General features: G+C 49.2%; 1 protein-coding gene across 5 annotated transcripts in view; it reads left to right on the top strand.

Annotated features, from left to right (window-relative positions):
• The first annotated feature begins 20,441 nt into the window (after window positions 1-20,441).
• The window catches only part of slc4a11 (solute carrier family 4 member 11), a 144,147-nt gene continuing 142,270 nt past the window's right edge, over window positions 20,442-22,318 (top strand). For 2 of the 5 annotated variants that reach the window (XM_078408815.1, XM_078408790.1), the window contains exon 1: window positions 20,442-20,534. Coding sequence is in view for 2 of the 5 variants with exons in the window: in XM_078408824.1 (XP_078264950.1) it covers window positions 20,498-20,534 (37 nt within the window). In the remaining 3 variants the exon portion in view is untranslated. The remainder of the gene's footprint in view (window positions 20,535-22,318) is intronic. The other 3 variants (XM_078408798.1, XM_078408824.1, XM_078408781.1) reach the window with 3 other exon arrangements.

Below are 22,318 nucleotides of genomic sequence, written 5' to 3'. Positions count from 1 at the left end.
ATGCACCAATTCAGATGTCGATTGAGATTGGGGTGGCACGGTGGCGCAGCGGTAGAGTTGCTGCCTTACAGCGCCAGAGACCCCGGGTTTCAATTCTGACTACGGGTGCTGCCTATACGGAGATTGTACGTTCTTCCCATGATCTCCGGGTGCTGTGGTTTCCTCCCACGTTCTACATACATACATGTTTGTAGGTTAATTTGGCTTTTGGTGAAAATTTAAATTATCCCGGGTGTGTAGGATAGTGTATGAGTATTGCTGGTCAGTGCAGACCCTGTGGGCCGAAGGGCCTGTTTCCAGGCAGTATCTCTCAACTAAACTGAACTATATTAGATAGAAACATAGAAACATAGAAAATAGTTTTCTAGTCCAGAACCAGGGGTCACAGCTTAAGGGTAAGGGGGAAATCTTTTAGGACCGAGATGAGTAAACATTTCTTCACACAGAGAGTGGTGAGTCTGTGGAATTCTCTGCCACAGAAGGTAGTTGAGGCCAGTTCATTGGCTATATTTAAGAGGGAGTTAGATGTGGCCCTTTTTGCTAAAGGGATCAGGGGGTATGGAGAGAAGGCAGGTACAGGCTACTGAGCTGGATGATCAGCCATGATCATATTGAATGGCGGTGCAGGCTCGAAGGGCCGAATGGCCTACTCCTGCACCTATTTTCTATGTTTCTATGTTTCTATAGGTGCAGGAGGAGGCCATTTGGCACTTCGAGGCAGCACTGCCATTCATTCTGATCATGGCTGATCATCCACAATCAGTAACCTGTGCCTGCCTTCTCCCCATATCCCTTGATTCCGCTAGCCCCTAGAGCTGCATCTAACTCATTTTTACATTCATCCAGTGAATTGGCCTCCACTGTCTTCTGTGGCAGAGAATTCCACAAATTCACAACTCTCTGGGTGAAAAAGTTTCTACTCACCTCAGTTTTAAATGGCCCCTTTATTCTTAGACTGTGGCCTCTGGTTCTGGACTCCCCCAACATTGGGAACATTTTACCTGCATCTAGTTTGTCCAGTCCTTTTATAATTTTATATGTTTCTGTAAGATCCCCTCTCATCCTTCTAATTTCCAGTGAATACAAGCCAGTCTTTCCAATCTTTCCTCATATGACAGTCCCGCAATCCCAGGGATTAATCTCGTGAACCTACGCTGCACTACCTCAATTACAAGGATGTCCTTCCTCAAATTAGGAGACCAAAGCTGCACACAATTCTCCAGATGTGGTCTTACCAGGGCTCTATACAACTGCAGAAGAACCTCTTTGCTCCTATACTCAAATCCTCTCGTTATGAAGGCCAACATGCCATTAGCTTTCTTCACTGCCTGCTGTACCTGCACGCTTACTTTCAGTGACTGGTGTACAAGGATACCAGGTCTCGTTACACTTCCCCTTTACCTTATCTGACACTATTGAGATGATCTGCCTTCTTGTTTTTGCCGCCAAAGTGGATAACCTCACATTTATCTACATTATACTGCATCTGCCCACTCACGCAACCTGTCCAAGTCACCCTGCAACCTCCTAACATCCTCTTCGCAGTTCACAGTGCCACCCAGCTTTGTGTCATCTGCAAACTTGCTAGTGTTACTTCTAATTCCATCATCCAAATCTCTAATTGTAAATAGTTGCGGCCCCAGCATCGAGCCTTGTTGGACTCCACTCGCCACTGCCTGCCATTCTGTAAAGACCCGTTTACTCCTACTCTTTGCTTCCTGTCTGCCAACCAATTCTCTATCCATGTCAACACCCTATCCCCAATACCATGTGCTCTAATTTTGATGACAAAACTCCCGTCTGGTACCTTATCAAAGGCTTTCTGAAAGTCTAGATACGCTACATCCACTGGCTCTCCTTCATCCATTTTACTTGTCACATCATCAAAACATTCCAGAAGATTAGTCAAGCAGGATTTCCCCTTCATAAATCCATGCAGACTTGGACCAATCCTTTCACTGCTATCCAAATGCATCGTTATTACCTCTTTAATAATTGACTCCAGCATCTTCCCCACCACCGATGTCAGGCTAACTGGTCTATAATTCCCCGTTTTCTCTCTCGCTCCTTTTTTCAAAGGTGGGATAACATTAGCTACCCTCCAATCCACAGGAACCGATCCTGAATCTATTGAACATTGGAAAATGATCACCAATGCGTTCACTATTTCTAGAGCCACCTCCTTGAGTACCCTGGGATGGAGACCATCAGGCCCTGGGGGATTTATCAACCTTCAGTCCCATCAGTCTACCCAATACTAATCTCTCTCGCCTAATGCAAATTTCTTTCAGTTCCTCTGTCTCCCGAGATCCTCTGTCCTCCAGTACATCTGGGAGAGTTTTTGTGTCTTCCTTAGTGAAGACAGATCCGAAGTACCTGTTCAACTCTTCTGCCATTTCCTTGTTACCCATAATAATTTCACCCGTTTCTGCCTTCAAAGGATCCACATGTGTCTTTGCTAATCCTTTTCTCTTAACATACCTAAAGAAGCTTTTACTGTCCTTCTTTATATTCTTGGCCAGCTTCCCCTCGTACTTCATCTTTTCAGCCCGTATTGCCCGTTTTGTTACCTACTGTTGTCCTTTTTGAAAGTTTCCCAATCCTCTGGCTTCCGGCTACTCTTTGCTGTGTTATACATCTTTTCTTTTAGTTTTATTCCATCCCTAACTTCCCTTGTCAGCCACGGTTGCCTCTTAGATCTTCAGTCTGAAAAAGGGTCTTGACCCGAAACATCACCCATTCCTATTCTCAAGAGATACAATACAATACAATACAATATATCTTTATTGTCATTGTACAGGGGTTCAACGAGATTGGGAATGCACCTCCCATACGATGCAATCAATTAATTAGCTAGTCAGTATTAATTTAAACAACCCAATGAAACAAATTGGCACAGTTTTAAAACAGAAGAGAGTGCAAGTAGGTCTGTGCTGGTTCACTGTGTGATGTGACCATCCGGTTCAGCAGGACCGGTTCAGAGCAGCTATGGCCCTGGGGATGAAGTTGTTCCTGAGTCTGGAGGTGCGGGCGTAGAAGGCCTTGTAACGTCTGCCCGATGGTAGAAGTTCGAACAGACTGTTGCAGGGGTGTGAAGAGTTTTTGCGGATGCTGGTGGCTTTTCTGAGACATCGTGTGTTGTAGATGCCTTCCAAGGCTGGTAGCTGTGTTCCGATGGTCCTCGGTAGCTGTGTTCCGATAGTTCCAATAGTTCCGATAGATGCTGCTTGTCCCGCTGAGTTACTCTACGTTACCTCTGGATGTCTGTGTTTTGAGCTCCTGTATCTTCTCCCAGAATGTAGAAAAGTGAAAATGGAATGGACTGGGTGGTAAGCATCCTTGATGATACTTCAAGCCTGGTGGGAGCGTCCAGGACCAGAGGGCACACCGTCAGAATAAAAGGAAGTACCTTTAGAAAGGAGATTAGGAGGAATTTCCTCAGCCAGAGGGTGGTGAAGCTGTGGAATTCATTGCGGCAGATGGCTATGCTTAGGGTTGCCAACTGTCCCGTATTAGCCGGGACATCCCGTATATTGGGCTAAATTGGTTTGTCCCGTAGAGGACCGCCCTTGTCCCTTATTCGGCCCAGGGGGCGCTGTAGGCCCGGACACTGTAGGCCCGGACAGTGTAGGCTAACAGAGTGTGTTCGGGGAGCGGGGCCAAGTGTGTTCGCCTAACGGAGGTTGTGTGGCAACCCGCCTCCCGGCCCGGGTGGCCGCCATTGGTGGAGTGGGAGCATGTGGCCGCTGGCTGGGTGAGGTCACTTGTGGTGCGGGCGATGACGTCACTTTTTGTCCCTTATTTAGGAGTTAGAAAGTTGGCAATCCTAGCTGTGCCCAATCCCTGGAAACACTCCAATACAAGAATTCTTGTCAGTCTTCCAGAGGAACCATCAATCTTTGGACAATGTAAACTTTCTGGACACAAGGAACTGCACAGAGTTCCCTTAAACACACAGTTATTTACCCAGAGTCGGGGAATCAAGACCAAGGGGGCATAGGTTTCAGGTGAGCGGGAAGAAAGATTTAATGGGAACCTGAGGAGTAATTTTTTCCACACAAAGGGTGATGGGAGCATGGAACGAGCTGCCGGAGGAGGTGGTTAAGGGAGGTACTATAACAACATGCAGATTAGATAGAGATACAGGTCGAAACAGGCTCTTCGGCCCACTGAGTCTGCACCGACCAGCGATCCTCGCACACTACACCAGCGGGAAAATTTACATCAGCCAGTTAACCCACAAACCTGCACACGTTTGGAATGTGGGAGGAAACTAGAGCACTGGTATGCACCGATCAGCCAAAACATTATGACCACTGACAGGCAAAGTGAATAACATTGATTATCTTGTTACAATGGCACCTGTCAAGGGGTGCGATATATTAGGCAGCAAGTGAACAGTCAGTTCTTAAAGTTGATGTGTCGAATGCAGGAGAAATGGGCAGGAGTAAAGACCTGAGCGACTTTGACAAGGGCCAAATTGTTATGGCCAGACGACTGGGTCAGAGCATCTCTGAAACGGCAAGGCTTGTGGGGTGCTCCCGGTCAGCAGTGGTGAGTACCTACCGACAGTGGTCCGAGGAGGGTCAAATCACAAACCGGTGACAGGGTGTTGGGCGCCCAAGGCTCATCGATGCGCGAGGGCAACGAAGGCTATCCCGTCTGGTCCGAACCGACAGAAGGCCTACTGTGGCACAAGTCACAGAAAAATTTAATGGTGGTCACGGGAGGAATGTGTCACAATACACAGTGCATCGCACCCTGCTGCGTATGGGGCTGCACACGGAGGACCAACAGCATATTAGGCAGGTGGTCATAATGTTTTGGCTCATCAGGTCATAATGTTTTGGCTGATCGGTGTATATTGCAATTGCTACTGACATAATAAAAATCTAAACAGTCTGAAGATGGTCCCAACCCGAAACATCATCTGTGACTCGCTAGGTTCCTCCAGTATTTTGTGTTTTGCTTTATAAAAATCTATTTGCTATTTGTAATTGGAAGGAGTTCAGGTAATTTCTGTTCAATTAAACAGATGACATATATTCAAGACGCATTCAAGAGAAGATTAGATATAGTTCTTAGGGCTAACGGAATCAAGGGGTATGGGGAGAAGGCAGGAACTGGCTACTGATTTTGGATGATCAACCATGATCACATTGAATGGCGGTGCTGGCTCAAAGGGCTGAATGGCCTCCTCCCGCAACTATTTTCTATGTTTCTATGTTTAGAAAAGGTGCACAATTGAAAGAAAGCAACACCATTTATTGCCCAAAAGGACACAAAGTGCTGGAGTAACTCATCAGGTCAGGCAGCATCTCTGGAGGACATGAATAGGTGAAGTTTCGTGTCGACACCCTTCTTCAGTTGCAGTCTGAAGAAGGGTCTTGAGACAAAAACTTCATTTCTCCATGTTCTCCAGGGATGTTAGACACAAAATGCTGGAGTAACTCAGTGGGACAGGCAGCATCTCTGGAGAGAAGGAATGGGTGGCGTTTCGGGTTCAGACCCTTCTTTTCTGGTCAGAGTCTGTACAGATGTTCAGAGTCTGTACAGATGTTCAGAGTCTGTAGAAGGGTCTCGACCCGAAACGTCACCCATTCCTTCTCTCCAGAGATGCTGCCTGACCTGCTGAGTTACTCCAGCATTTGTTGTCTGTCTTCGGTTTAAACTAGCATCTGCAGTTCCTTCCTACAGACCTCTCCAGGATGTTGCCTGACCAGCTGAGCTACTCTGTAGGAAAATAACTGCAGATGCTGGTACAAATCGAAGGTATCACAAAATGCTGGAGTAACTCAACAGGTCAGGCAGCATCTTGGAGCGAAGGAATGGGTGACGTTTCGGGTCGAGACCCTTCTTCAGACTGATGTCAGGGGAGGGGCGGGACAAAGGAAGGATATAGGTGGAGACAGGAAGACAGTGGGAGAACTGGGAAGGGGGAGGGGAAGAGAGGGACAGAGGATCTATCTAAAGTTAGAGAAGTCAATGTTCATACCATTGGGCTGTAAGCTGCCTAAGTGAAATATGAGCTACTCCAGCACTTTGAATTATTTTGTGTATTAACTAGCATATGCAGTTCTTTTTTTCTACATTTATTGCCCAGCTGATATCATGGAAATCAGATTATCTGCCCTGCTATCTCATTGTGTTTACTGGTAGTTTAGTTTAGTTTAGTATATTTTTGTCACATGTACCAAGGTCAGCAGAATAATCAAGGACGGATCGCACCTCTTCCAGTGCTAACCGGTTAGCAGAAAGCCAATACATATTACAATCGAGCCATTCACAGTGTACAGATACATGATAAGGGAATAACGTTTAGTGCAAAGTAAAGCCAGCAAAGTCCGGTCAAGGATAGTTCAAGGGTCTCCAATGAGGTAGATAGTAGTTCAGCACTGCTCTCTGGTTGTGGTGGGATGGTTCAGTTGCCTGATAACAGCTGGGAAGAAACTGTCCCTGAATCTGGAGGTGTGCGTTTTCACACTTCTTTCTATACATTTTGCCCGATGGGAGAGGGGAGAAGAGGGAATGGCCAGGGTGCGACTTGTCCTTGATTATGCTGCTGGCCTTGCCGGGGCAGCGTGAGGTGTAAAGGAGTCAATGGAAGGGAGGTTGGTTTGTGCGATGGTCTGGGCAGCATCTGCAATTTCTTGTGCAGCTTTCTAAGCACAAATTGGCTGGGGCTCAACAGCACACGTCAAAAGTACTTCATAGGCTGTTAAATACATTGTGATGTTTGGGTTTGTGCTAATACATATCATATGTGCGTCCTTTCTCTCAGCGTTAATGAGTTTACTGGCTTTGATGTATCCCAGTTATCAGATTACAGGCGAGATGATTCAATCAGTGCCTGTCTGCTCATCTCACCAGGGCTCCAGGCACTGGTTGCAAAATACTCTGATGTTCTGAGGTCACAACCGATTGCTTTATAAATCCAAAACCAGCCCCTTTCTCTGTTCACATAAATCACCTTTCACCCCATCAGCCGTCGCATACAACGCATAATCCTCCAACATTTTCGCCACCTCCAACAGGATCCCTCCACTAGCCACATCTTCCCATCTCCACCCCTTTCTGCCTTCCGCAGAGACCGTTCCCTCCGCAACTCCCTGGTCAGCTCGTCCCTTCCCACCCAAACCACCTGTCACATCCCAAAGGCATATGGGTTTGTAGGTTAATTGGTCTAGTAATTACTCAATAGACAATAGACAATAGGTGCAGGAGTAGGCCATTTGGCCCTTCGAGCCAGCACCGCCATTCATTGTGATCGTGGCTGATCATCCACAATCAGTAACCCGTGCCTGCCTTCTCCCCATATCCCTTGATTCCACTAGCCCCTAGAGCTCTAGCTCACTCTTCATTCTTATATATACCACTATTGTCTTCTTAAAGGGGCAGCAGCATAAACAAGGACAAGTCTCTCTCCCCGCTCACTCCCTCTTCTCCCCTCGCCCATCAAGCAAGGTGTATAAAAGTATGAAAACGCACACCTCCAGATTCAGGGACGGTTTCTTCCAAAGATACTAGAGGAACAAAATAGACCACTCGACCCCAAAAACCGTAGTACGTCATGGCGCCATTTTAGTAGGCAGAAACTTGTAGAAACATTTAAAAAGAAAAATAACAAAAATCTGTGAGTTGATAGATGAGATATATTCTGCATTTTAATGGTATCATCACACATACTGTTCCCCCAAAACACTGATTACACTGCGAGAGGCAGAGCGAACAGCGGGTTTTTCTTACTAAAATGGCGGACATTACGCTCCTTTGCGTACTGCACTTCAGTACAGGCGATTTCAACGGAGTGGTCCATCTTGCTCCTCTAGTATCTTTGGTATCTTCCCAGCTGTTATCAGGCAACTGACCAACAACCAGAGAGCAGTCCTGAGCTACTATCTACCTCATTGGAGACCCTCGGACTATCTTTAATCGGACTTTACTGGGCTTTATATTATACTAAATGTTGATCCCCTTTATCATGTATCTGTACACTGTGAATGGCTCGATTGTAATCATGTATTGATTACAATCGCTGACTGGGTAGCACTCACTGTACTTTTCACTGTATCTCAGTACACGTGACAATAAACTAAACTCACTAACTAATCTGTGCAAAAACCTGCCGCGCACATCTATATACTAAAACTCTCGTTTGTTTGTTTGTTTGTTCCTGAACTACAGCCAAAACAGTACACGACAGCGCGCCAATTTTAGGCCCACTTTACTCACCGTCGTCCCTTTGGTGCTAATGGAAGAAGTTTCATTGAAATTGGTGCCATAAGTTATTCACATTTTAAAGTTTAAATTGATCTCCTAGGGAGGGAAGGAGGAGGGAGGAGGAGGTGGACGGAGAATGAGAGGGAGGGTGGGTGGGAGGAGAGGTGAGGGGAGAGGGGAGGGGGGAGCGAGGGGGAGGAGGGAGGGAGGGGGATAGGGGGAGGGGAGGGGGGAGGGGGGAGCGAGGGGGAGGAGGGAGGGAGGGGGATTGGGGGAGGGGAGGGGGAGGAGGGAGGGGTAGGAGGGAGGGGTAGAAGGGAGGGAGGGAGGGGGAGGGGGGAGAGGGTAGGGGGACGGGGGAGGAGAGGGTGCTGCGCCAATGCAGGAGAGGTTTGGGCCCAACGGGTCCACTTGGTCTAGTCTCCATTAAACTTTTCATCTCTCACCTTATAGCTGTGCCGTCCAGTGTTGGACACTTCCACCCTGGGGAAAATGTTCTGACTGTCTACCCTATCTATTCCCCTCATAATTCTAAATACCTCCATCTCTCTATCTGCCTCCTGGGTCCAATCGTCTGCATGTTCCAGACCCTCAACAATCATTGCAATTTCCACTCATTCTTCCTCTGGTTTTCCCCTCTGCCTTTTGGTGCCCCACTCCCCTCCGCACACACCTGCCATACCCCTTGGGTGACCCTTTCACCCAGAGGGTGACGGGTGTATGGAACAAGCCGCCAGAGGAGGTAGTTGAGGCTGGGACTATCCTGACGTTTAAGAAAGAGTTAGACAGGTACATGGATAGGACAGGTTTGGAGGGATATGGACCAGGCGCAGGCAGGTGGGACCAGTGTAGCCGGGACATGTTGGCCGGTGTGGGCAAGTTGGGCCGAAGGGCCTGTTTTTCCACACTGTGTAACTCTATGACTCCGTGACTCTAAGTGAATAAGAGAGTGAGTGGTGGGGGCCTGGAACGCACTGCCAGGGGTGATGGTGGAGGCAGATACGATAGTGGCGTTTAAGAGGCTTTTAGATAGGGGCGTGTATTTACAACAGAAGGCCAATAGAATTAACAAGCTCATCAGGACGTTGGATTCACTGGAGATAGTCTTTTTTTTATTTTTTTTAAATCAAAAATATTTATTCAAATATTAAAATAATATATACATTACAATAAAACCAAAACCGAACCCACCACCAGAATACTATACAAACAAATATACCAATTGAAACTATTATACAATTATATTACAATCCCCATCCAGGATACATCCAATCCCCCGCGGTGCCCAGCGGTCCCGGAAATCCCCCAGGGTGCCCGTGGACAGCGCGTAGTCCCTCTCCAACACCACCCGGGCGCGGACGTAACCCCGGAAAAGGGGTAGACAGCCGGCTCGGGCAGAGCCCTCTTCCGCCTGGCGCCGTGAGTCATGGATGGCCAGTTTGGCCAGGGCCCAGGAGCAACCCAACAAGGACATCTTCGGCTCTACCCTCTCCCCTACGCACAGGGTGTCCAAAGATGAGGATGGTAGGTGAAAAGTGCAGCCAAAAAGCAAGGAGCAGCCCCTTTAGATATTGGAACAAGGGGTGCAACCTCACACACTCCATGTACACGTGGTACACAGACTCTACCAACCCGCAAAAGTGGCAGGCGGCCGGCGAGTCTGTGAACTGCGCGAGGAACAGGTTGCAGGTGCAATACCCTCCACCCCAGGTCCCCGATGGAGAGGGGCAGAATCCCTGCGTAGAGGGACCCCCACCGCGGGGCCCCCTCGTGACCGGAAGGCAACACCGACCGCCACTTAGTGTCCGGACGGTGGACCAGGGCGAGGAAGTGCAGGGTGTGGAGGGGGAGCCCGTACAGGACACGCCTCCCTGCGTCTCGGAGGGAGATGAAGGGTGTCGAGGAAATGCGGCTCATGTTATGTGGGACCAGCTCCAGGGAAGTATTACGGCGCCTGGGTCCGACGAGTACTTCCGGCTGAGCGGGGGTTTGCTCAGCCGCAAGTACTCCACACGTTTGAGCCCCCCCGACACCCTGCGGGGCGGGACAAGGGCCGGCTGCTCTCACGCCTGGGCCGCCGCCCTCCGTCAGCGGAGGGGGGGGGCCCCGGTCGACAGCAACCAGGTTCCAGACTCTCAGCAAGTCCCGGTAGAAGCCGGGCATCCCCAGCAGGACAGCACGGCTGACGCCCACCATCAGGATCCGCGTACCTGCTTGAAGGCAGCGGCCCCGTTGGAAAAAGTGCGTCGCCAGCACGTGCCACCTGGGAGGACGCTCCGAGTACAGGTATCTCTGCAGAGTCCTGAGGCGGAGAGCCGCCAACTGGGTGCAGATGCACGCCAGCGACTGCCCGCCCTCCTCAATCGGGAGACTCAGGACCGCTGCACAGACCCAGTGCTTTCCGTTGCCCCAGAAGAAGTCCACCAACTACTTCTGGATGATCCCAGCAAAGGTCTGGAGATAGTCTTGGAGGGGAGGATGCTCCTCAAACTGCGGAGCATCTTGGACAATACAGCTCACCCCCTCCATGACACACTGGTCAACCTGAGGAACAACTTCAACAACAAACTGGTTCCACCAAGATGCAGCACAGAACGCCACAGGAGATCCTTCTTCCCGGTGGCTATCAAACTGTACAACTCCTCCCCCTTCTGTCGTGGGGTAGACTGAGTGACTCCCCTCCCCCCCCCATCCCCCTTCCCCCCCATCCCAATCTTTATTCATCCCCAATCCTGGACTTTCCACTCTTCACTTTAATTTCATGTTTCATGTATCTTGTTGTGTTTTATGATCAGATATATCCGAGGATATTACGGGAAACTAGAGAGGAAATTGCGGGAGCCCTGGTTTAAATTTACGAGTTGTTGTTAAATACAGGAGAGGTGCTGGAAGACTGGAGGGTGGCAAATGTCGTGCCTCTTTTCAAGAACGCCTGCAGGGGAAATGCTGGGAACTAGAGGCCGGTGAGCTTTACATTTGTAGTTGGTAGGTTACTGGAGAGTAGACAATAGACAATAGGTGCAGGAGGAGGCCATTCGGCCCTTCGAGCCAGCACCGCCATTCAATGTGATCATGGCTGATCATTCTCAATCAGTACCCCGTTCCTGCCTTCTCCCCATACCCCCTGACTCCGCTATCCTTAAGAGCTCTATCTAGCTCGCTCTTGAATGCATTCAGAGAATTGGCCTTCTGAGGCAGAGAATTCCACAGATTCACAACTCTCTGACTGAAAAAGTTTTTCCTCATCTCTGTTCTAAATGGCCTACCCCTTATTCTTAAACTGTGGCCCCTTGTTCTGGACTCCCCCAACATTGGGAACATGTTTCCTGCCTCTAACGTGTCCAACCCCTTAATAATCTTATACGTTTCGATAAGATCTCCTCTTCTGAGGGATAGGTTATGCAGGCATTTGGTTGGGCAAAGGCTGATTAGGGACAGTCATCATGGTTTCCACACTGTATCACTTTATGACTCTGTGACTGTTGACAGACCAATTTCCCTCCTGGGATAAATAAAGTTCTATCGTATCGTACTGTGTTTTCAGGGACTAGAGGGATATAGATCACTTGGCGGCTGGTGAGATCAGTTCAGCTCGGCATTGTGGGCTGAAGGGCCCGTTTCTGTGCTGTACTGTTTTATGTATGTTTTATCTAGATAGACCAGAACAACAGTAGATCTTATACCTCTATTGTCCCCCTCCCTGACTCTTGGTCTGAAGAAGGGTCTCGACCTGAAATATCACCTATTCCTTTTCTCCCAAGATGCCGCCTGACCCGCTGAGTTACTCTAGCATTTGTGTCGATCTTCATAGTAGATGTTAAGGGTGTGTTTGTGCAAATATATTGGTGCGGCACGGTGGCGCAGTGGTAGAGTTGCTGCCTTACAGCGAATGCAGCGCCGGAGACTCAGATTCGATCCTGACTACGGGCGCCGTCTGTACGGAGTTTGTACGTTCTCCCCGTGACCTGCGTGGGTTTTCTCCGAGATCTTCGGTTTCCTCCCACACTCCAAAGACGTGCAGGTATGTAGGTTAATTGACTGGGTAATATGTAAAAATTGTCCCTAGTGTGTGTAGGATAGTGTTAATGTGCGGGGATCGCTGGGAGGCACGGACTCGGTGGGCCGAAGGGCCTGTTTCCGCGCTGTATCTCTAAATCTAAGTCTAAAAAAATTCTCCCCTTTAATCAATTTACTTCAATTAACTAATCAATGTACACTTTCTTTTTCAAAAAATAAACTTTATTCAGAATAGAAAATATATACAAAAACTCCAAAGAATTTCTTCAGACATTGGGCGCAGCAGTAGAACTGCTGCCTTACAGCTCCAGAGACCTGGGTTCGATCCTCACTACAGGTGCTGTCTGTATGGAGTTTGTACGTTCTCCACGTGACCTGCGTGGGTTTTCTCCGGGCTGCTCCGATTTCCTCCCACACTCCAAAGACATTGGCTTGGTACGAATGTAAATTGTCCCTGGTGTGTGTAGGATAGTGTTAATTTTCCAGGGATCGCTGGTCAGCACGGACTCGGTGGGCCAAAGGGCCTGTTTCCACGCTGTATCTCTAAACTGCACCGAGCTTCCGTGAGTCGCTCAGGATGAACTCTGAAGAAGGGTTCTGACTCGAAACGAGTCTGTGGAAGGGTTCTGAGGAATGGGGGAGATATTCAAACAATTATTTCCAACTCTTCTCATTGAGCCAAGGGGCATCATAAACCTGAGCTCACTGAACACGGAAGGCTAACTAAAGCTGTATGAATATCGATTTCTCTATTTTCAAACTGTGTGCAGTTTTGGTCTCCAAATTTGAGGAAGGATATTCTTGATATTGAGTGTAATATCACGGTAGCGCAGCGGTAGAGTTGCTGCTTTACAGCGAATGCAGCGCCGGAGACTCAGGTTCGATCCTGACTACGGGTGCTGCACTGTAAGGAGTTTGTACGTTCTCCCCGTGGCCTGCGTGGGTTTTCTCCGAGATCTTCGGTTTCCTCCCACACTCCAAAGACGTACAGGTATGTAGGTTAATTGGCTGGGTAAATGTAAAAATTGTCCCTAGTGGGTGTAGGATAGTGTTAATGTACGGGGATCGCTGGGCGGCACGGACTTGGAGGGCCGAAAAGGCCTGTTTCCGGCTGTATATATATGATATGATGATGATGAACTGCAGATGCTGGTACAAATCGAAGGTATTTATTCACAAAATGCTGGAGTAACTCAGCAGGTCAGGCAGCATCTCAGGAGAGAAGGAATGGGCGACATTTCGGGTCAAGCGTAGGTTTACTAGGTTAATTCCTGGAATGGCGGGACTGTCGTATGTTGAAAGATTGGAGCGGCTAGGCTTCTATACACTGGAATTTAGAAGGATGAGAGGGGATCTTATCGAAACATATAAGATTATTAAGGGGTTGGACACGTTCGAGGCAGGAAACATGTTCCCAATATTGGGGGAGTCCAGAACCAGGGGCCGCATTTTAAGAATAAGGGGTAGGCCATTTAGAACGGAGATGAGGAAAAGCTTTTTCAGTCAGAGAGTTGTGAATCTGTGGAATTCACTGCCTCAGAGGGCAGTGGAGGCCAATTCTCTGAATGCACTCAAAAATGAACTAGATAGAGCTCCTAAGGATAGCGGAGTCAGGAGGTATGGGGAGAAGGCAGGAACGGGGTACTGATTGAGAATGATCAGCCATGATCACATTGAATGGTGGTGCTGGCTCGAAAGGCCGAATGGCCTACTTCGTCTATTGTCTATTGTCTATAAACCTTGATCTTGACTGATTGGCCAGGTGGGTTGAGGAATGGTTGATGGAATGTAACACAGAGAAATATGAGGTGTTGCATTTGTGAAGTCTAACATGGGCAGGACCTACACAGTGACTGGTAGGCCTCTGGGGAGTGTTGTTGAGCAGAGGGATCTAGGAGTGCAGGCTCATGGTTCCTTGAAGGTAGAGTTACAGGTAGATAAAGTGGTGACAAAAGCATTTTGGTGCATTGGCCTTCATCAGTCAGAGTATTGAGTATATAAGTTGGGAGGTCATGTTGCAGTTGTATAAGACGTTGGTGAGAACGCATTTAGAGTATTGTGTTCAGTTCTGGGCACCATGTTATCGGAAAGATATTGTCAAGCTGAAAAGGGTACAGTGAAGATTCACGAGGATGTTGCCATGACTACAGTGTCTGAGTTACAGGGAGATCTTGAGCAGGCTGAGACTCCATTCCCTAGAGTGCAGAAGGATGAGCGGTGAACTTATAGAGGTGTATAAAATCATGAAATGAATGCGGGTAGATGCACAGAGTCTCTTGTTCAGAATGAGTGAATCGAGGACCAGAGAACATAGGTTTAAGGTGAAGGGGAAAAGATTTAATAGGAATCTGACGGGTAACTTTTTCACACGAATGGAACAAGCTGCCGGAGGAGGTAGTTGAGGCTGGGACTATCCCAATGTTTAAGAAGCAGTTAAGCAGGTACATGGATAGGACAGGTTTGGAGGGATATGGACCAAACTCAGGCAGGTGGGACTAGTGTAGCTGGGACATGTTGGCTGGTGTGGGCAAGTTGGGCCAAAGGGTCTGTTTCCACGCTGTATCACTCTATGACTCTATAAACCTGAGTCTGCAATCTCGTGTCCAGAGAATATATTTTTCTTTATTTAAGCTCTCAAAGGTTGAGTGCAGTTTGTTCATTTGTAAGACACAGGAGTAGAATTAGGCGTGTAGGAAAATAACTGCAGATGCTGGTTCAAATTGAAGGTAGACACAAAATGCTGGAGTAACTCAGTGGGTCAGGCAGCATCTCAGGAGAGAAGAAATGGGTGACATTTCAGGTCGAGACCCTTCTTCAGAATGAACGAGACCATTCAGCCCATCAAGTCTGCTCTGCGATTTGGTCACAGCTGGACAATCTTTCCCTCTCAACCCCATTCGCCTGCCTTCTCCCAGTAGCCTTTCACGCCCTTACTAATCAGGTACCTGTCAATTTCCACTTAAAAAAAATACCCAATGACTTGAGCTTGTATTCTCCAGGGAATGGAGTCTCAGCCTACTCAACCTCTCCCTATAGCTCAGATCCTTGTAAAGACTGAGCTTGTATTCACTGGAGCTTAGAAGAATGAGAGGGGATCTTATAGAAATGTATAAGATTATAAAAGGACTGGACAAGCTAGATGCAGGAAAAATGTTCCCAATGTTGGGGGAGACCAGAACCAGTCTAAGAATAAAGGGGAGGCCATTTTAAACTGAGATGGGAAAAAACCTTTTCACCCAGAGAGTTTGAATTTGTGGAATTCTCTGCCACAGAAGGCAGTGGAGGCCAATTCAGTGGATGAATTTAAAAGAGAGTTAGATAGAGCTCTAGGGGCTAGCGGAATCAAGGGATATGGGGAGAAGGCAGGCACGGGTTACTGAATGTGGATGATCAGCCATGATCACAATGAATGGCGGTGCTGGCTCGAAGGGCCAAATGGCCTCCTCCTGCACCTATTTTCTATGTTTCTATGTTTCTATGTTTTTGGCCTCCACAGCTGTCTGTGGCAATGAATTCCACATTAATGTGGGGTATATAAACAACAAAACTCAACGTGCGAGGGTGAAGATTTCTGTCAATGGCAGGTTTATTACAGAGAATTTCACCTTCAAATGCTGTCATTTTGTACACAATTCACAGGAAGAACCGGGCCTCAATCCTCCTAATAAAATTTGGGCAGTTTACATCCCAGCAGTATGAATATTGATTTGTCTATTTTCAAGTAAAAATCTGTGGAATTGTCTGCCTCAGAAGGCAGTGGAGGCCAATTCTCTGAATGCATTCAAGAGAGAGCTAGATAGAGCTCTTAAGGACAGCGGAGTCAGGGGGTACGGGGAGAAGGCAGAAACGGGGTACTGATTGAGAATGATCAGCCATAATCACATTGAATGGCGGTGCTGGCTCGAAGGGCCAAATGGCCTCCTCCTGCACCTATTGTCTATTGTCTATAAGTAACCCTTGCATCCCCTCTCTCTCCATCCCTTCTCTCCATCCCTCTCCCTCTCCATCCCTCCCACCCAAGTCGTACCAGCTTCAAAGTCGTCTTGTTGAGTCTCATTGTCTGTAACTCGTTCTCACCTAGCCCACCTAACTCCTTAATCGTCGTTGCTTTTTTTGCATACCTTTCATTCATTTGTTCTATATCTCTCTATAACATCGTCTACATCTCACGTTTCCCTCTCCCCGGACTCTCAGTCTGAAGAAGGGTCCCGACCTGAAACGTCACCTATTCCTTTTCTCCGGAGGCGCTGTCTGACCCGCTGAGATACTCCAGCTTTTTGTGTCTATCTACTGTAAAGTTACAGAATCCAGGTTCCGTTTAACACACACACACAAACACACACAAACACAAAACGCTGGAGGAGCTCGGCAGGTCAGGCAGCATCCAGGGAGGGGAATGGACAGGCGACATTTCGGGTCCGGACCTTTCCTCAGACTGTGAAAGGGTTGGATAGAGTGGATGTGGAGAGGATGTTTTCACCAGTGCGAGAGTCTAGGACTAGAGGTCATAGCCTCAAAATTAAAGGACGTTCATTTTGGAAGCAGATTTAGATTTATAGATACAGCACGGAAACAGGCTCTTCGGCCCACCGGGTCCGCGCCGCCCAGCGATCCCCGCACATTAACACTATTCTACACCCACTAGGGACAATTTTTACATTTGCCCAGCCAATTAACCTACAAACCTGTACGTCTTTGGAGTGTGGGAGGAAACTGAAGGTCTCGGAGAAAACCCACGCAGGTCACGGGGAGAACGTACAAACTCCGTACAGACGGGGCCCGTAGTCGGGATCGAACCTGAATCTCCGGCGCTGCATTCGCTGTAAGGCAGCAACTCTACCGCTGCGCCTTCCGTGTCGCCACCGTATCTAAAATCTAAATCTAAATCAGATGAGGAGAAATTTCTTTAGTTAGAGGATGGTGAATCTGTGGAATTCTTTGCCACAGAAGGCTGTGGAGGCCAAGTCAGTGGATATATTTAAGGCAGAGATAGATAGAATCTTGATTAGTCCGGGTGGAAGACCACTTCAAACCCATAGGCAACGGGTGGAAGACCACTTCAACACCACGGACACCAGAAGCATGTGGCAGGGTGTCAGGGACATCACTGGCTACAAGAGCAGCCCTGCCTGCCCCCACAGCGATATGGCATTGACCAACGAGCTTAACACCTTCTTTGCCCGCTTTGAAACTGGCAAAACCACCTTGAGTGAAAGAACCCCAGCCGAGGCGGTGGGACAGGTCTTGCAACTGAGCACACAGGAGGTACAACGCGCTCTGCAAAGGGTCAACCCACGCAAGGCTGCAGGACCGGATGGTGTTCAAGGAAGGGTACTGAAGGACTGTGCTGAACAGCTGGCTGAGGTATTCACCAGGATCTTTAACCTGTCATTATCTCTGGCTACGGTCCCCAAGTGCCTGAAGTCGGCTATCATAGTTCCGGTGCCGAAAAAAGCAAAGATCTCCAACCTGAACGACTACCGCCCGGTTGCCCTAACGCCGATTGTCATGAAGTGCTTTGAGAGGCTAGTCCTCTCACACATCAAATCCAGCATCCCTGACTCACTGGACCCACATCAATTTGCATACAGGGCAAATAGATCTACAGAGGACGCCATCTCTCTGGCTCTTCACACTGTCCTGACTCACCTAGAGAGACAGGGCACGTACGTGAGGATGCTATTCATAGACTATAGCTCCGCCTTCAACACGGTCATCCCCACCAAGCTCATCACCAAACTCCACCAGCTAGGCCTTAGCTCGTCATTATGTGACTGGATCCTGGACTTCCTGCTGGAACGACCGCAGGCAGTGAGAATGGGCCCGCACCTGTCCTCCACTATCACCCTGAGTACCGGCACACCACAGGGCTGTGTTCTGAGCCCCATGCTCTACTCCCTCTTCACACACGACTGTGTTCCTGCATTCGACACCAACACCATTGTCAAGTTTGCAGATGACACAACGGTGATCGGGCTGATCACCAAGGGGGATGAAACAAACTATAGAGCGGAGGTGCAGAACCTGGCGGACTGGTGCTCGGATAACAACCTGTCCCTAAATACCACCAAGACCAAGGAGCTGATCATCAACTTCCGTAGGTCACATAACGGGGAATATGCCCCGATCTCTATCAATGGGGTCAGTGTGGAGAGAGTGTCCAGCTTCAAGTTTCTGGGCACTCACATTTCGGAGGACCTAACATGGTCCAATAACACTGCTGCGCTGGTCAAGAAGGCACAACAAAGACTGTTCTACTTAAGAACACTGAAAAAGTCTGGTCTACCCCAACAGCTGCTGACGACCTTCTACCGCTGCACCATAGAGAGCATCCTAACGCATGGAATCCCTGTGTGGTACCTCAGCTGCACGGAGGCAGAAAGGAAAGCTCTACAGCGGGTAGTCCATAGAGCTCAGAGGGCCATCGGAACACAGCTACCAGACTTGGAGGGCATCTACAACACACGATGCCTCAGAAAAGCCACCAGCATCCACAAAGACTCTTCACACCCCTGCAACAGTCTGTTCGAACTCCTTCCATCGGGCAGACGATACAAGGCATTCTATGCCCGCACCTCCAGACTCAGGAACAGCTTCATCCCCAGGGCCATAGCTGCTATGAACCGGTCCTGCTGAGCCGGATGGCCACAACGCATAGATCAACTTGCACTTTACCCTGTCCAAAACTGTTATAACTGTTCGTTTCGTTGGGTTGCTGCTGTCTAAATTACCTAAATTAGTGCATCGTATGGGAGGCGCATTCCCAATCTCGTTGTACCCCTGGGTACAATGACAATAAAGATATATTGTATTGTATTGTATTGTATTGTATTGTATTGTGTCTGGGGTTATGGGGAAAAGGCAGGAGAATGGGGTTAGGAGGGAGAGGGAGATCAGCCATGATTGAATGGCGGAGTAGACTTGATGGGCCGAATGGCCTAATTCTGCTCCTATCACTTATGATCTTATGATCGTATGAATGCAGTGAAGAAAGCTTTTTTTTTAATAAAAAGGGGTGGGTCATAGCTTGGCGCCTTACAGCGAATGCAGCGTCGGAGGCTCAGGTTCGATCCTGACTATGGGCGCGGTCTGTACGGAGTTTGTACGTTCTCCCCGTGACCTGCATGGGTTTTCTCCGAGATCTTCGGTTACCTCCCACGCTCCAAAGACGTACAGGTATGTAGGTTACTTGACTGGGTAAAATGTTAAAAATTGTCCCTAGTGTGTGTAGGATAGTGTTAGTGTGCGGGGATCGCTGGGCGGCGCGGACTCGGTGGGCCGAAGGGCCTGTTTCCGCGCTGTATCTCTAAATCTAAAAAAAAATCTAACCCTTTATAGTGGACAATTACTTTTGTTTTAAAACCCAATGCCAATTATAATTATTTTTTTCTCAGACCTTTTGTGAAGGATTTAAATTTTTTTTAAAATCTTAAACTTTAAACATCCTGTCCTTGTCTTTCGATCGTTTATTTCACACAAGAAGAGGACACGTGTGTCAGAAAATAACTGCAGATGCTGGTACAAATCGAAGGTGTTTATTTCACAAAATGCTGGAGTAACTCATTCTGAAGAAGGGTCTCGACCCCGAAACGTCACCCATTCCTTCTCTCCTGAGATGCTGCCTGTCCTGCTGAGTTACTCCAGCATTTTGGGAGTAACTCAGTGGGTCAGGCAGCATCTCAGGAGAGGAAGGAATGGGTGACGTTTCGGGTCGAGACCCTTCTTCAGAATGAACGAGACCATTCGGCCCATCAAGTCTGCTCTGAGATTTGGACACAGCTGGACAATCTTTCCCTCTCAACCCCATTCTCCTGCCTTCTCCCACTAGCCTTACTAATCAGGTACCTGTCAATTTCCACTTTAAAAAAAACCCCAATGACTCGACCTTGTATTCTCCAGGGACGTATTCTTCAGACACGTATGTCACCTACTTTCAGTTCAGTGTGTTCGATTCCCCCCTCCCCCTCTTGGTCTGTTTCACATGTTCAATTTGCAAATGGTTATGTTTTTGTTTTTGCATGTTTTTTTTTGTTGTGGTTTTGAGGGAGAGGGCGGCAGTGTTAGAGGCGTCTGGAGGTGGGGGTTAGATCCCTGGGCGTTGCTTGGACTCTCTGCTGCGGACAGGGGCTCGTTTGCACTGGGCGCTGCTTTTTAAAGAGCGCGGGGAGGCAGAGGGAGGAATTAACAGCGAGAGAGACACACACACACACACACAGAGCCTTTGCGGAACTCAGCGGCACAGCACACACAGCCGGCCGGCATGGACTCCACGAGGGTTTTCCATCTGCAGCTTTGTGGTAGGATATATCATTCCACAATCTACACCATGCAATACAATTTACACACACAGACACAGAGAGAGAGAGAGAGATACAGACATACAGAGAAGAGAAAGAGACATACAGAGAGAGAGAGATACATACAAAGAGAGAGAGAGAGATACAGAGAGAGAAAGAGACTAGAGAGAGAGAGATATATGTACAGGGGCATATCGACCCATGCATTGGGTACTTGTTCTTATATTCGTGCATTTTAAATATATACGTTATGTTCTATACTTTGGCAATATAATGGTATCTTATCATGCCATTAAAGTATTTTAAATTGAAATTGAATTGAAATTGAGAGAGAGACATACAGAGAGAGAGAGATGCAGAGAGACACGAGACAGGGGGAGGTAGGGAGAGGGAGGGAGGAGAGGGAGGGGAGGAGGGAGGAGGGAGAGGGAGGGGGGAGAGAGGAAGGGGGGATGGGGGAGAGAGGAAGGGGGATGGGGGGAGAGGGAGGGGGGGAGAGAGGGGGGAGGGAGGGGAGAGGGGAGGGAGGGGGAGAGGGAGGGAGGGGGGAGAGAGGAGGGGGAGAGGGGGATGGAGAGGGGGAGAGGAGAGGGGGGGAGGGAGAGGGGAGGGGGAGAGGGGAGGGAAGGGAGGGGAGAGGGGAGGGAGGGGAGGGTGGGAGAGGGGGGGAGGGAGGGAGAGAGGAGGAGGGGAGAGGGAGAGGAGAGGGAGGGGGGGAGAGGGGGGAGGGAGGGGAGGGGGGGGAGGGAGGGAGGGGAGGGAGGGAGAGGAGGAGGGAGAGGGGGAGAGGGGAGGGGGGGAGAGAGGGAGGGGGGGGAGAGGGAGGGGGGAGGAGGGAGGGGAGAGGGAGGGAGGGGGAGAGGGAGGGAGGGGGAGGGAGGGAGGGGAGGGGGGGAGGGAGAGGGAGGGAGGGGAGAGGGAGGGAGGAGGGGAGAGGGAGGGAGGGAGGGAGGGAGGGGGGAGAGGGAGAGGGGGGAGAGGGAGAGGGAGGGAGGGAGAGGGAGGGAGGGGGGAGAGATGGAGGGGGGGAGAGAGGGGGGGGAGAGGGAGGGGAGGGGGAGAATGGGGGAGGGAGGGACGGGGGGAGAGAGGGAGGGAGGGGGAGAAAGGGAGGGGGAGGGAGGGAGGGAGGGAGGGGGAGGGAGGGAGGGAGAAAGGGAGGGGGAGGGAGGGAGGGAGGGAGAGGGGGTGGGAGAGAGAGAGACAGCCACATATACACACACAAAGACAAAGGCACACAGATGCATACAGAAGAACAGACACATACAGAGAGACACACACAAATGGAGAGATGCACGCACACGCATGGGTACAGGGGGAGAGAGGGGGAGGGAGAGACACACACACACACATACAAAAACACAGACAGAGACACACACAAATGGAGAGACGCACGTACACGCATAGGAACAGAGAGAGAGAGAAAGAGCCACAGAGACACACACAGGTGTGGAGATAGACAGACAGACAGAGACACACACACACACAGACAGACACACACAGACAGACACACACAGACAGACACACACAGACAGACACACACACACAGACAGACAGACACACACACAGACAGACACAGACAGACACACACACACAGACAGACACACACAGACAGACACACACAGACAGACACACACACACAGACAGACACACACAGACAGACACACACACACAGACAGACAGACACACACACAGACAGACACAGACAGACACACACACACACACACACACACAGACAGACACACACACACAGACAGACACACACACACAGACAGACACACACA

Source organism: Rhinoraja longicauda, chromosome 1 (genome assembly GCF_053455715.1).
Source record: "Rhinoraja longicauda isolate Sanriku21f chromosome 1, sRhiLon1.1, whole genome shotgun sequence".
Lineage (NCBI taxonomy): Eukaryota > Metazoa > Chordata > Chondrichthyes > Rajiformes > Arhynchobatidae > Rhinoraja > Rhinoraja longicauda.
This window is presented reverse-complemented; position numbering and strand designations above follow the sequence as displayed.